Raw genomic sequence first — 11,640 nt, forward strand, 5'->3', positions numbered from 1 at the left:
TATATATATATATATATATATATATGTTTACTACAGCATTTTGCATCCTGAAAAATGTATAACTAGCTCTGTCTTTAGTCTGAGGCATATGATAAACCTTTTTCACAGATGCAGTGATTGGGATGCTGGAGCAGACACGGATTTGTGCTGCAAAATACTATAATCCATACTGGGAATTCCTGCAGTTACTTTGGCTGGTTGTGTGATACGTCATTTGTGACTGTTGCAGTCATGACTGGATTACAAGATTGCTAGTGTTTGTTTGCATGCTGGTACAGAAGTTCTTAGTTATATCTGTGTCAGTCAAGACCTGACAGCTATAAACTGTGGATCCTTACATCTACGGATTATTTTCTTTCCTTATGGCTAAATCACAGTTACTGTTCTAACTTTATGTTCAATGACTAAATTATCAAGAAACCTGTTTGTTCTGTACAGTGAAATAAGCCATCTTGTCTCCAGAAAAAACACATTAACCATCACATAAGCTAGTATATATGGTTATGTACATTGTGCTTCACATTAGAGCAGATAGGAATAGCCTATCCAGACCCAATCTATGCAAGCCCCAGCCTATGAAGACTGAGGAGTAAAAGATGCATTGCTTTCAGAGACTTGAATCTGGGCCAACATTTTCTATGGTCCCTTTGATGCACATGCATAGGGTAACTCCTATTAATGCCAGCCAGGGTTATAGATGTGCATGAAGGGGGTGGGGGGAATAGACCACATAATTAAACTAGAAAAACAGCTTTGTAATTTCCCAAGAAAAAGAAAAATCATCATCATGACAAGCAAAAAGTAGAAAGATGTTTTTTATAGTCCATTCAGCAGAAATCAGACAAGTTACTAACAATTTTGATTCACAATTCTCTTGATGAAAAAAATTGCAGGTTTTAGTTTCTTACTCAAAAATACATGTTTTCCTAATATTTGCTGGGTAACCCACAGACCATTCTCAAGCTGTAGCAACAAATAATCTCCTTAAAAGTCTTCCGCATTTCCTGGCTACGAAAGGCATAGATCAAAGGATCAATCACAGAGTTGCACATGATGAGGATAAGGTACATGTTGAAATGAGACATGAAGCAAATACAGTAGAGGTTCTGAGGGCAAGAAATCATCAGGATGAGGTGAAGAAAAAATGGAGCCCAACAAACAATGAAAATGCCAAGTAGCATGGTCAAAGTGATGGCTCCCTTCATGCTGGTTCTTTGATGGACAGAGTTGTATCCAGGCAGAGCTGCTATTCTCTTCACATGAGTGCGAGCCAGGAGAAACATGTGTATGTACAGAGAAACCATGAGGAATAACATGGTAAAAAACATTGTGATGAGACAAATGATAACATAAGTTGATTCATAATAAAGAATGAAGATAATGCCACAGCCAGTGCAAAAGGTCCATATGCATGCAATAATAAGCCCTGATCTTTTCACTGTCATGATGTTGTGATAACGTAGGGCATAGAAGATGGTGACATATCTGTCTACTGCTATAGCAAGCAAACTGCACATGGAAGCCACCACAGATATGCAGATCATTGAATCAAAAACATTGTCTATATGACGTACAAAGGCATCTTCCATAATTAGATGCCTATTGTTTATTAAATATATTGTTATGGTCTCCCAAGCATTAGACACACTGACCAGCATGTCAGCTACTGCTAAGCTGCACACAAAGAAATACATGGGCGAATGCAAGTTCTTATTCTTAACTATTGCACAGATGACTAAGATGTTCTCAAGAAGGCTTACAATGCCAAGTGCCAGAAACACCTCTGCTGCAATGACCACCTGCTCACATGGTGATGACTTGCTCTTGACAGTGGGAACCGTAAAGTTGTTGCCAAAGGTACTCAAGTTAAGTTCTGGAATGTATAGCTGGTAAGATGTATTCATCTCTGGAGGTAAATGTGTTCTGTTCCTTCCGAGGGACTTGTTGTAAAGGAGGGTGGTAAATGCATTTTCCAGAACGGCAAGAGACCCTGCCAAAAAATCAGGACACGACAAGAACAGGCAGGAGTTGACAAAACAAATATCAGATAGAGTCAAATATTTCTATTTAACTTGGCATGTTCAGCTCCTGACTGTTCTACATTCTGTCTGTTTATTCTTAATTAACCTATCACACAAAAAGAGTTTTTTCCAACTATCCCTGCTCATGGTGAAACTAAAATCAAAGAGTTTCATTCCCCTTCTTTTTCCTCACACCTTTGTTTTATTCTAATTGTCTTTCCCCGAAGCTAGCACAGTTCTCTGGAAATTGTGGTGAAAACAGAACAACAAATAATATCTGACCTATGTCTCAACCCTGGCAGCCTTGAACCCATACAAATACGATTTTCGTGACTGAAATCAGGCTGTATCTGCTCACTTGACTGTAATTAAACAACATTTGAATTCCTGCAAGAATTAAGGGCTGAGCTTTTTAATCAAAAGATTTAAATATATTCCTGAACTTTGTACTTCTCAAGTTTGTATGAACTGTATTATCAACAGTTTAGCTGCTCAGGTAGTACTATGAAAATGAGGCAAATCCTTATTTTCCAGGATTCATAATGTTCTCATCTCTTGTACTTAGGATTTAAATATTTTAATTTGGCCAGGAGTGTCACAGGGTAAAATTACTGTCATGAATACTATGGACTTCCAGTCAAATTGTGGACATTTTCAACAAAGGCTCTTTCAGCATTAAAGGCATTCAAAAAGCAATACAAACCTTAATAAGCAGAATATATTTAATTTAATGTCAGTGACTCGATGCACATAAAATGGAATGGCTTTTTAAGTTCAATTATGCTCAGTCTGAAAAGGTATCTTTTTATTTACAATTAAGAAGCAGCTGTACCTATTTACCAGGACTCTTCCTTCAGATCCTATTTCTCTTCATATTCTGCACCTTTTTCTTCAGCCTGTCAGAAGTTTCAGCTCCCCTGTGCATCCAACATCAGGAGCTGATGATGCTTTGGTAGGAGCTGATGCCATCACAAATTAAAAGGAATGTGCAAATCCATCGAGCCAAGGCTGCCTAAGCATAAATTACTTACTGTGCAACTGCCTTTATATAGCTTGAGGGAGTTAATGACTTCAGTGCTCAATCCCCGACTCCTCCTTCCCTTTGCTTGCCCCTAACTTGTCTTCTCATGCATTTCCGAAGGGAAGGATTGGGTTCTTAGCCCCACCTAGTGACTCAGATTTGTAGAGCAGTTTCTTTGCTTTTACTCTTAGAAGGCGTTTCGGATCCAGAATTCACTCCCACGCTGTTTGTTTTTTTATTTCAGCCCCTTCCCTTTTTATCTATTTTGGAAAACAACAAATTTTCCAGTTTATTGCCAGGCTTGTTTGGTTGCAAAGTTATTTTACATACTTGTTTTTTCTTCTTTTGAAGTTACTGTTCGCACTGGGTGAAACCAAATCTATTCAATCTATCCAAATCTGACACTGGTACAGGTTTCCCTTGATTTAAGCGGGTTCTTTATATGCAAATTCACTCTATGCAATGAGCATATATTTAGACCCATAATTCATTATATGCAAGGTAAATTGGCTTGTATGCGATCAGCATAAATGCCCCCCTGCCCAAACAGGTAAGTCTGTGGGGGGAGGGGAAAGGGCCATGGCCCCAGTCATCCTGGCCCCAGGAGCAGCCAGCACCAGCTGCCTGCAGCCACTGGGCTGAACTGTGCACCACCTGTCCCCCCACACCCAAGCTCACCCCAGCTCCTGGGCTGGACAGCACCGTGGTGCAGGCAGCTGGTGTTGGCTGTTCCCGGGGATGCTTCAGCAGAGGCTGGGGTGAGTGCAGGCAAGCAGAGCCCCAGGTGGCACAAGGCACAGCACTCACCCCAGCCATGGCTACAGTGGCCCTGGGAGCAGCTGACACTAGCTGCTTGCACCAGGGCATGGCACAGCCCAGGAGCAGAGGTGAGTGGGGACAGGCGGTGCATGGTGCAGCCCAGCAGCTGCAGGCAGCTGACATTGGCCACTCCCAGGGCCGCTGCAGCCAGGGCTGGGGTGAGTGCTGCTCTGTTCCCTCTGCTTTGCTGCCTTGTGCAGCCCTGGGAGTGGCACTCCTCCCCCCCCCGTCCCTTCCCTAGTCCCAGCCTCGCTCCCTCCCTCCTCCCTCACTGCCATGGGAGCCTATTCCTATTCATTACATTGTAAAGTGTGTTCACTTTATGCCAGGGGTGGGCAAAATGTGGCCCACAGGCTGGATGCAGCCCGCCAAGCCATTCTATCTGGCGCATGGGGCTCCTAAAAAATTTAGAAAATGAATAGTTATCTGCCCCTGGCTGCCTGTCCTGCGGCCCTCAATGGCTTGCCAAAACTCAGCAAGCGGTCCTCCACCTGAAATAATTGCCCGCCCCTGCTTTATGTGAATTTAATTTATGTTCCCTTCTCCAGGAACGCATGTACAGCATAAATCAAAGGAAACCTGTATTTCAAAACAGGTGGAAGGAGAGTAATTTTGTTACATTTCTTTTTTATTGTTAATACCTAATGTCTGGTTCATATTCCCTGTCAAGGGCAGCTGAAATTAGATTAAAAGTCATACCATCACTAATCAGAATGGCAAAAAGAAAGGATGAACACCTCCTTCATACTTTGCCTAGTAGCTCCCTCTGGTTTGGGGGAGATCAAGTGGGTAGTGCTATGGGGGTGGGGCTTTCTAGGAGTCATCATCTTGCAAGGGTAGGGCCAAGACAGCCCCTTCTGGACAAATAATCTGTTCTGTAAGTAGAAATTAGGCTGCTGGATAAGATATGTTAAAGGGGTAGACATAGACCCAAGAGACTTGCATTAAACTCAGGTTCCACCTCAACCTGAGTTTTTCTGGGTGACCTTGAACAAGCCCCATAATCTGTCTGTACCTCAGTTCCCTACCTGCACATTAGGGATGATAATATTCCTTTCTTTCTTGTTTATAGATATTGTAAGGTCTGCAAGGCTCACTGTCAAGTAAAATAAAACCCCTAACCACAGTTAAAGCCTCTAGATGCTATTGTAATTCATAAAATAAACAACAATAATAGCTTGTGCTCTTGGCTAATGTAGCAGCCAAGTCTGCTATCCATGCCGGCCATCAAACCACAACCCTGCAGCTTGATAGCCCAGAGTCTAGTGAACACAATTGACTGGAACCTGAACTTTCCACCATAAGCTGCAAAATCAAAATATGCGTATTCAGAACTGGAACAAAAACTAGCTTAGAGCTTAGTCTCGATGCTGCTTCCACGGCTTTCTGTTTTGGACATGGCTTTTCGTTTTGGACAACTATCAGTCCTTGCGAAGTGGCAAAGGAGTGAAGGCATAAAAAAAAAGTCCACTGAAGTGAAAGAAAATACTTCAAATGGCTTCCATAATCTTTGGGTCAGGCTTGAAATGAGCACAGAGACCATCAGATTCACTCTATACATAAGAAGCTAATCAGCTATTAATCAGTGCAAGGTTTGAACCTGAACTTAAGCCAATGGTCCGCAAGATTATTTTACCCACAGAATGCATCAGTCTAAAATACCTTCTGTAAATTCAGTTTTGTTAAAGAACATCTAGCAATACTGGACTCAGCACAAATTTTATTGTGCTAACAAGCAGGGCACATTATCCATTTTGGCACATTTTCAGTTCCATGTACTACAAATTAAAGAAGTTCTACAGTGGAACGCCTGTTTCATTTAGATCTGTATCACAAAGAATTTCCAGTGTTTTAGTTAAATCAGCATCTGATGGTTATGCACAGTAGGTTTTCCTTTACTGCTGGTAGTATTTACACTGTGGAAGTGCCCAAAGAATCCAGTCAGAATCAGGCCTCATTGCACTGGATGTTGTGCAGACATATAGGACATGTACCTGTCCCATGGAGATTATGGAGCAATGGTTTGATTCATTCCGTCTCTGAGTAAGTAATACTTATAGTCTGTGCATAACTTCATAAAGCCAGGGCATGAATTTTGCCTGCTGCTGCTCCCACTGAAGCCAATGGCAATGGTGTCATTTACTATGAAGGAAGCAGCAGCAGACTCTGAGAAGTTCCTCTAAAAATGAGGCACCTGGGTTTTCTCTAAAACTAACCTGAGAGACACATTTTAAGGCAAGGAGCTGCAAAACCCTCACCCAGGAGAGGGAAGGTTTCCTTTTTTACTGTCTGAGAGGTCATATCACAATAATTATCTGACTTGTGCCATCTTGCTACATCAAATTGTGTTTAGTATGTCTAAATATTCAAGTAGAAATGTCAAGAAGATCCTCCAACCTGGGTTTCTGGTGACATTATTATACTATATTATTACCTTATATAACATATTATGTGTTAATATACTTGTATCATATTTTCTGAGTAGAGGTAAAGTAGAGTGGTCATAACTCGCTGCTACTCACGATCCTAGCACATGATGGCTTGCACAGCACAACAGACACTCTCTTTCCTTTGTCCAGGACTCCAGTTGTCCACTGAAACAACTAACAGGGTTAGGGCTGCAGTCCATAGTTGTCACCCAAATGACCTCAGCACCCTAAGAAGTGTGCTGTCTAACCAATATGGATATAGTCTGTGACATAACTCTTAATGTGGATCAGAATTCCAGTGTGCTAATACCTCAGCTACTGTTGACCTTCATGGGCATGTCCCCGTGAGCATATGTGTACAGTTTGCAGCACCTCAGACTGCATGTGGCACTGCAGACTGCATGTGGCATACATACAGTCATGTACCACACCGTTAATTTATAGTGTGGCAGGGTTTTTTGACACCAGGAGATCCTAGTGTCAAAAAAAAACAAACCCTCTGCTAAAAAAAGCAGGGCAGCACATGTGGCAGCAGTGTGCACCACCAGAAACTGGATCCAGGTCGGCTAGAGCCAAACTCTGGCTGTCATCCAGGCTCCAAGCCACTGGCTCAGCACCACTGATGCCCCGAGAGGCCCCCCCAGCACCCCAGGTAAGGCAGCTGGTGCTGGCCCCAGCCTTCCCTGCCCCACCCTGGTCCCTTTGCCATATGCCATGCATCCTTTGCAACATGCAGGGGCATGCCCTGGGACAAATAGCAGCGGAACAAATATGTGCCACTGCTATTTGTCGTACAGAAAATGCACACCCCTGCATGTGCGCAGTCATGGGAACGTGCCCCATGGATTCTTCTGTTAGTGACTTTGTTGATAGAATCAGGCTCATCCTGATATGCATATGGCGCACTACAGTGACATAGTGATCACGTGGGTCTACACATGATCACCAGCTACGTCACCATAGTGGCGCACTCCCTGGTTACTACAGCAACACTACAGCAATGTAGCAGCAAAATCTAACCCACACTGCGCAGTAACCACCCATACTGCGCCGTGCTTTAGTACCTCCTTTTGGAAGTACTAAAGCATGGCACAGAAGCAAAATCACCATACAGCAATGTGTAGATACACCCAATGCCTCATTCATAACTTAGCTAGTCATTCAGGACTGTTGCCTGGGCGTGGCCACCATAGTCAACACTGTCAGAACTATGAGGAATCATATGCATATGGATAACTGTAGGCCAATACCTAGAAACCACTTTGGTAGGCAACAAGGGTAATGAAATGAAGGTGCAACAGCAAACTGATTTATGCACTGTGTGGTACCAAAGGACACTTATCTCATTTAATCCTGTGCAGTCATCTGCATATCCATTGTATTTGATTTAACCACCCCCACTGTACCAGTATCATCTGTAGGTCTCAGTGAATTACGAAATGACAATTGGTCACGGTGTTATTCTTACTCACTTTCTCCAGAAAAAATAAATCCAGAAAGGTGCATTGGTGTCTTAACTCAATGGTTAAATTGCATTATTTGATTCCAATGTCCTTTCATCTGTTCTTTTAAGGAGGCAATGGGGAGCTGGTTGTGGGAGAATTATGACAGGCACTATGCACTTTGGGATCAGAACTGTGCTAGTAGCACAATATTTTTTTAATACCTATTGTGGAAACAACTCCAGCATGTTTTGCCTGATCATTATGAACCCAGAATTATTTTTATAAGAATCTTGCTACAGGTTGACCTAGTAAGTAGCCTGTGGCCTTATCTACAGAGCTGAAACAACAACAGTTAACAAATGTACAAGTAAAAAATTGTCACGTACTTTGTTTATATAACACAGGCCAGTCAATATAAGTCATGCCAATTTGTGCTTTAGCAAGGTTAAAAATACAATTTAGAAGTTTAACACAGTTTGGGCCTCCAACTGTGTTTAATTTTTTTTTTAACTACTGCTGATTTTAAACTGCATAGCAGTTTCACCTGTGTAGACATAGCTAGTTAATAAAAACAAGGCTCTCACAGAGTTCTCACAAAGACTCCTTGTTGTTTTTAGCACTGTCTGTTTCCAGCGTGATCTCACAGTTCTCATCCCAGCGTCTAAGGCAGGAATACTGAGGCTTGTTTGCTTTCTTGCTTGCCTTTTTCTAGTTTGTTTTTTCATGTACAAGATATTTTGCCTGTTTTATGCTTTCTGCATAATTTTTTACCTACTTTTGTGTCCCTTGGAAATAAGATTCCTAAGAGGAATCACTTCCAATCACTATTTATAATTGTTCCAATAACAGTACAAACACTGTGCTCTTCTCACTGCCAATTATTTTCTTCTAGTTGTCTAATTATTTATTACTTTGTCTTTTTTTAATTCTCCTAATCTTTACATTTACAAATTCCTCTGTACATTTGGTTTTCCCTTGAAAATATTCCTTACATCTCAGCTTAGCTGCATTTACAATAGCTTTCATTGTTCCTTTTAATACTTGCAGTAGACCAACTGATTACAAGAGATCATTCGCACAGCAGGCTGGTTGATTTAGTTGTCACCCGTTAGGGTAATGAGAGGTCCAACATACACAGATTTTGAACCAGTAGCTTTTGGATTCTTGTTCCACGCATTGGAAGATGTTCTTATACCTTGCACAAAAGATGCATTTGACCTTTTGGAAAAAAAGGGCTTAATTTTTAATTTATGTAGCATGTCAAATTGCATAACCAACAGGAGCACAAAGGCCATCCTATTCCTGTTAAAATCACTAGGAATTTGTTAGTGATTTCAAAAGGAAGAGGCCCTAAGAGGAGAAATTACTGTAATATTGGAAGGAAATGAAGTGTAATAGAAGGGCTTCCTGCCAGGAATAGTGATGGCACAAGAGACTGGAGATCTTCTCCAGCCATCCACTAATGCCTATGCCAGTTTTAGTAGAGCAGGAGCTAGGAGTGGAAGAACAGCAACAGAAAGTGCTGGGGAAGCTACAGTGAAAGGGATACTATTTCAATTTTTCCTTCCCACCAAGGTAGCAGAGAACCATTCCAAAACTTCTTTCTTGTAGCACCTTCCCACCAGTGAGACTGCCAGAACAGGAAGGCAACCTCCCTTCCCATTCAATACTTTTTTGCATGATAATTAAGTACGTCTTCTGAAAGCTTTTCCAAGGGCTGGAGATCCATGGCTATCCCTCCAATGATCTAATATGATGTGTTAGTATGTTGATTTGGTTCTTTATTATGAGGCCACCCCAGATAGATAGATAGATAGATAGATAGATTTCCAGTGTAAACATGAAGAATGAAAAGGGTGAAAGGCAGGGATTTTTGAGGAGGTATCTTTTCTTGAATCTGCTGGACAGTTGGGATAAAGATACAAAGTTTTGCATGAAAGACATTCGTCATCTGATTTGAGCAGTAAAAGCCAGCACAGATTTGTCAAAACCAATTGCAAAAGAGGGAGAGAAATTCCCAGGGGTAACAGCCAAACATTTAGCAGAAAATAGGCTGAATACTGGGAGATCAAGGCCTATCAAAAGGGATAAGGGTCATTCTGATCTTTCATGTGCAGGAAGAAATCAGGAATCAGTTAAGTTATTGTGTGTCATAAAACCAATATCAGTGTTAAGTCATTGGCTCTTAGTGTCTGGCCAGCTTATGAATTTTTGTTCCCAAGTTTGCCTTGTAAAGGTGTTAAATAGATTTCCTTTAAGCACGAGGATAGCCAGGTCTGAAAGGGCGTGATTTTTCTGTGAAAAAATGTGTTCCTACTGATATAAGTGTGTCTCTGTCCTTTCTGGTTTTTCTGTGAGAGTTCATTCAGGTTCGTAGTTGCTGTTTAGTTGCACCCACATACTTACCATGAGAGGGTTAAGTGCATTGGCTCAGATATATCACATTTTGGGAAAGGCATGTGTAGGATCAATAGAGTCTGATGGGTTCATTGCAAAATAATGGTAGTAGCAATGGATACATTGACCTGTTAAGCAGCTATTGTTAAGGCAAAGCTGTATCCCATTTAATGTCTGTTGAGTAGTCTGTTGGGGAGTTTACTTCTGATGAGGAGTTGGGCAAGGTTAAGGGGTTGTTTGAAAGCTGGGAGCAAAAGGGCTAGAAATATTTCTCTCAACATCTGATCTTTGTTGAGTATTGGCTATAATTGTTTGGTGATTCTTCTGATAAGTTCCAGTGTAGGGTGGTAGGTGACTACCAGATGTGTGCAGTCACAGGAGGGTTTTTCAGTTTTGTAGCAAGTAAGTGTGATGTATCTGGATAGCTCTTTCAAACCTCCAGTTTATTTCTCCATTGGAAGGTTCTTGTAATATAAAGGCAGATTTTAGACTGGCCAGGTGGGCATCATTATTGCTCTCCTCAGATGTGGTGGTATCTATCCAAGGGCCTAACAATAGATTGCAGCTTTTTGGTGTACTTGGAATGATTGCTGGTCTTGTGGACTTTAGTGTGGTGGTATATGGATTTTTTATATATGTGGTTTGTAGGGTGCCATCCAAAATGCTGCCAAGAATGAGTAGGAAAGGTTGTCTAACATGTTGTGGTAGTGCTGAATTGATTTTCTAGCTGTGGTGGTCCAGGAAATGCACATGATCCAAGGATTACTGTGAGTGATTTTTTATTGGACCAACTGAATGATCAGGATTGTTTGGAATGTAGGCCTGAAGAAGAATGGCTTGCATTCAAAAGCTTGGACCCAGCCTGCAGTTGGTCCAATAAAAGAGATCATGCACAAAATCCTTTCCTCTCACAAAGATTGCCTTTATTTAAAGAAAGGAGGATGTGCTAGGAGGTTGTTGTTCATACTCAATTTGGAAGGTTATAGGATGGATGAAACCTTGTTATTTACTGGTAGATTTAATCTATTTAAGGGAACTGTAATAAACAGCTAAGCAGTAGGGCTGTGCAAATCTTCAGTCCCTGATTCGATTCAGCAGAGATTCAGCCTGATTCGGTGGCCGAATCTCCAAATCCAAATTGAATCAGAGGACCCTTTAATCTCTCTGAATTGATTCAGAGAGATTCAGAAAGATTTGGAGATTCGGACATAGATACAGCTTTAAATGTTTTTTCTACATACCTCTAAGTACCAGTGTAGCTCGTGAATGCTGCAATGCTGGGGCACGTGGAGTGTCCCACAGAAGTGCGGTGAGCTCCCCAGTGCACTTGGTAGCAGACCCGGAAGTGGACCAGAAGCAATTCTGGTCCACTTCTGGATCCACCAGTGAGCACGCTGGGGGGCCCTCTCACAGGTCAGTAACTGGTGCCTCCTGGGTCTGGGAGGGGCAACTGGGGTCCCCCTGTGGCCGATCAAGTCGGGAGGGCTGTGGGGGGGGGGGGGGCCTTG

The 11,640-nt window shown here is 42.0% G+C and overlaps 1 protein-coding gene across 3 annotated transcripts in view; it reads right to left on the reverse strand.

Moving 5' to 3' along the window:
• Window positions 1–796: 796 nt before the first annotated feature.
• Window positions 797–11,640, reverse strand: part of MC5R (melanocortin 5 receptor) — a 48,276-nt gene continuing 37,432 nt past the window's right edge. The window contains exons 1-2 of one of the 3 annotated variants that reach the window (XM_019524822.1): window positions 2,862–3,079; window positions 797–1,990 (exon numbers count right to left, since the gene is read on the reverse strand). In XM_019524822.1, coding sequence (XP_019380367.1) covers window positions 927–1,904 — 978 coding nt within the window. In that variant the 5' untranslated portion in view covers window positions 1,905–1,990; window positions 2,862–3,079 and the 3' untranslated portion in view covers window positions 797–926. Of the gene's footprint in view, window positions 1,991–2,853; window positions 3,080–11,640 lie in introns of those variants that run through there. The other 2 variants (XM_019524807.1, XM_019524815.1) reach the window with 2 other exon arrangements.

This window comes from Gavialis gangeticus, unplaced genomic scaffold, assembly GCF_001723915.1.
Source record: "Gavialis gangeticus isolate Ggan-Ray unplaced genomic scaffold, GavGan_comp1, whole genome shotgun sequence".
NCBI lineage: Eukaryota > Metazoa > Chordata > Crocodylia > Gavialidae > Gavialis > Gavialis gangeticus.